Source organism: Choloepus didactylus, assembly GCF_015220235.1.
Source record: "Choloepus didactylus isolate mChoDid1 chromosome 23 unlocalized genomic scaffold, mChoDid1.pri SUPER_23_unloc2, whole genome shotgun sequence".
NCBI classification, from domain to species: domain Eukaryota; kingdom Metazoa; phylum Chordata; class Mammalia; order Pilosa; family Megalonychidae; genus Choloepus; species Choloepus didactylus.
In genome coordinates this window covers 145,838-149,586 of record NW_023637596.1, presented here as the reverse complement: position 1 = coordinate 149,586, position 3,749 = coordinate 145,838, and the positions used below count along the sequence as shown (strand labels likewise).

General features: G+C 38.5%; 1 protein-coding gene across 1 annotated transcript; it reads right to left on the bottom strand.

Annotated features, from left to right (window-relative positions):
• Positions 1 to 358: 358 nt before the first annotated feature.
• LOC119525008 (zinc finger protein 148-like) lies at positions 359 to 2,703 on the bottom strand. Its single transcript, XM_037823705.1, is given in 3 exon segments — positions 359 to 648; positions 2,018 to 2,649; positions 2,651 to 2,703. Coding segments are annotated over 3 exon segments (975 nt in total).
• Between the last annotated feature and the right edge of the window lie 1,046 nt (positions 2,704 to 3,749).

Here is a 3,749-nt window from a genome sequence, read left to right as displayed (position 1 = left end):
AACTTAGAAACAGTATGAGTAAATTTCACACAATTACTAATCTCCTAAGAATGTACAGTGCTATCAATTAGGAAACAATTGTCTTTTTTTTTTCCTTTTTAACTTGGTGTAGGTAGAATAGCAAGTTTCTGATCTAAAACAAATAATGCATTGCTTCTATAAAGATGACAACATGTAAGGCAGTTCAAAGAATGCTGACTAACCAAACAAAATGGATTATCTTGCTATTCATATCAGCTTAACTTGTTAACTTGTTATAACTCATTGCTCTTAAATCTGTTCAGCACTCCATCTTACACAGAGTAACCCCACTCTTGATTAATCTGTTCTAAAGAGCCAGTATTATTTACACATTTTTTTAGCCAAAAGTCTGTCCAGTTGTGGTATCTGGTGAAGCTGTCATCCCAGCTCTATTACCATTTACGTTCACCAAGGGAAATTCTGGAGATTCAGCACTTGTCCCTGGTCCCTGAAGGTTCACCTGTCCATTGGCAGCTCTCGATCCATGGTATGGAGCACAGAAAGGCTGTTCAAAGGATCTCATTTGGTAAGCTTGGTGGACACACTGAGCCTCAGCTTTCTTCTGAGAAGTCACTTGATCACAAAAGTCCTGTGTTGATGTGGCAGAAGCATGGTTTGTCTCATCACCTGAAAAGGGAAATGAGTGTTGTGAATCACCAACTATTAGTCCAAAGTGGGACTTATCTGGAGTTGTTCTTAGTGGAGAATTCATTCCTGATCAAAAGCTATTGATGGGCATGGCTGCATAGACTTGCTTGGCTATGTAGGAGAATGCTGGATGATATGGAAGAGTCTGGTTATCAGTCACAAAGTCAAGGCTCAGGCTATTCAAATAGGCATCATTTTGGTTAGTTCTTTCCAAAGCCTGCCGTAGAAACTTTGAGTATTCCTGCAACATGTGGGCTTTATCTGATGAGGATGCTTGGGAGTTTGATTCAACATTCTTTGACTGGGTGACCTCAGGTTCTTCTGAAGAAGTTATTGATGAGCTAGAAGTCACCTCAGTGTCAGCAACACTGAATGATATCTCATGCTGTCCATTAGCTTTATGGGAATAATGATCCAACAGAGTCTGCAGTACCTCATCTGGAATAACATTTTTGTCATGATTACTCTTAGTCTACACATTCAGAGCCTGTGAATCTAATACAGATGCTGTGGTACTTTCATCAGTGACACTGGCCACAGCTGCCCGTGTTACAGAAGGTTGAGAAGCTATGGTGCCCACATTCAGTGCATACTCTCTATTGCTGTTACTTGCTGCTTGAAGATACCACTTCTTTTTCAAAAATTGCATGGCATCATCATAATTAGTACTACTATGCACAGGTTTACTGGGCCCATCTTGCAAGTTATCAACCTGATCAATGTCAGCATTGCCTTCTGAGTCCAGTAAAGCTTGTTTATCCACAAGTTCAAAAGCATATTTTGAAACTTTGCTCTCTTCATATGTGGATGAAGGTGAAATTGTTTGATTTTCTCCAGTGGCTGTTTCAGACTTCTCTATTAATTTTTTTGAGGACCAACTTAGGTGAGTGTATTTCTCCTGATGCATCTTCTAAATGTGACCCCTCAACCAAAGACTGTGGCATTTCAATAGCATATTCTGCTACCATATACTCATCTTTTACTTTAGTACTTGAAGAATAAAGAGGCAAGTAATCATTTTTGTCTTTTCTCAGGTCAGATTTGTCCATAGCACTCCCTTTGTCCATCCCAGCTGATTTTTTCTCAGCTTTCTGCCTTTTCTTTTTTGGCAGTGAGTTATCTTTTGGTTATGTAGAAAAGCCAGAATCTTCCTCAGATGTCAGAAGGCCACCTTTGATGGCATATCTGTTTAGTTTCTTGTCATGATTTTCATGGCACATACTTTTATGTTTCAATACATGATCTGTTCTGGAAAAATACTATAAATAGTATTCACACTGGTAAGGTTTTTCTCCACTGTGAGTTCTCTTATGTCTTTCCATATGATATTTTTGAATAAATTGCATGCCACTTTCATCACAGTGAAATGGTTTTTCACCCATATTAATCTTCTCATGTCTCTGTAGCAAGTACTTCTGTATGAAATTCATGTCACATTGACTACATTGAAATGTGTTTTTTTTGCCTGAAGGAATGAAGACATGTCTCTGTAAGTGATAGTTCATTCTAAAGGCAGAATTGCAGTGCTCACAAACATGAGATTTAAGGGTTTTGAAACCAAGTGATCCATCCTCATTTATTGTAAGGATTTTTGCAGGAGAACGTTGTTTCTGCTTCTTCTTTTTCTGTAAGTCTACTGGCTCTCTGATTGGCTTTTTGTCTCTCAGTTGCTCAGATACATCAGTAAAAGTAATTTCCTGCTTTACACTTATAGGGACATTAAGTGCATACTGTAGTCCTTGAGGAAGTCTTTCGTGTGTTTCTATCTGCTCATCATTTTTCACTGTCTCCTTATGGACCATGAGTTCATCATGTGATATCATGTCTTGCTGTCTCATTTCACTTTCTTGTAACACTTCATCTGCAGCAAGGATCTCCTGGGGAGGCATACTCTGATCTTGAAGCACTGATTCCTGCAGTTCCCCAGACATGGCAGACTGGCCAGACACTCCACCCATTACAACCATTGTCCTGGAAGACATCTATGCTGCCACATTTAAGAAACAATCCTTCCAGTTTGTCATCAATGATCATGCTTAAGTATAACTGCCTGAGACTAAGATAAAAATGAAGACTTCAAGGAAGGAAATGCTGTAAGTTGAAAAAGAAATCATGATTGAGTTGCCACCTTTCTTAGGCTTCAAAACCTCAGAATATCACCTTAACACTTATACCATCAAATTCCTCTGTAAAGTATGTCAGGAAAGTGCCCATCCTGTCAGATCACTTAGTTGAATTTCCAAGCTCATGATTCCTCCCTCTGTCTGTAGGCAGGTGTGGAATCTGTGGTCACTGACTGCAGGCAGCAACAGCTCCAATCTTTCTAGGGGCATTGAGAGGAAGGGAAGGGAAGGGGGGGGAGAGAACTTTTAAGGTGGCAGCTTTGATAACAGCTCCGACCCCTGTGCCTTTCTCTTCTTCCTCCCCCTCCTCCCTCATCTTAGTTCATTTAAGTTTTAGTATGAACCACAAGACATATACTGTTTTGTTTAAGGTTGGACTAAGACTTTATTGCTTGCTAAACATAAAAAAAGAAAGGTGACTCATATAATTAAGATTGAAGTTTTATATAAGAACTCCCTATACCTGTGCCAGAAAATTTCATGTGATCGAAGATGCAAACTTTATCATTTACAATATAAACACCCTGTGCTAGAAATGTATAGGAACTCTCTTCTCATATTCAGCTGTAACTGGAGAGACTAGAGTTCCCAGGCTTAGTAATATACTAATTTATATTTGCTTTGTAAACCTGTTCCTTTTTACCTTAAGTGCTCCTTTAGTAAATATATATTGAATTTAAATTATTGTCTCGAGTGCTCTTTACTTTAAAATTATTGTCCACCCCATCACTAGGCTAGAGGTTTAAAACAGAAATTTTTACCAATTTTCCTAATACAGGAAACTGCTAAACCATTTGAGAACAGTTGACATTAGAGACACACATTTTATATTTTGTATTCTTTGGTGGGAGCCATGTCAAAGGAATGCTAAGCAGATTATCTTGTCTTGAAGTTAAAATTTAAAAAGCAAGAATGAAGAGATATGGACCTAGCCCTAGCAGAATATTTCTTTGTTTC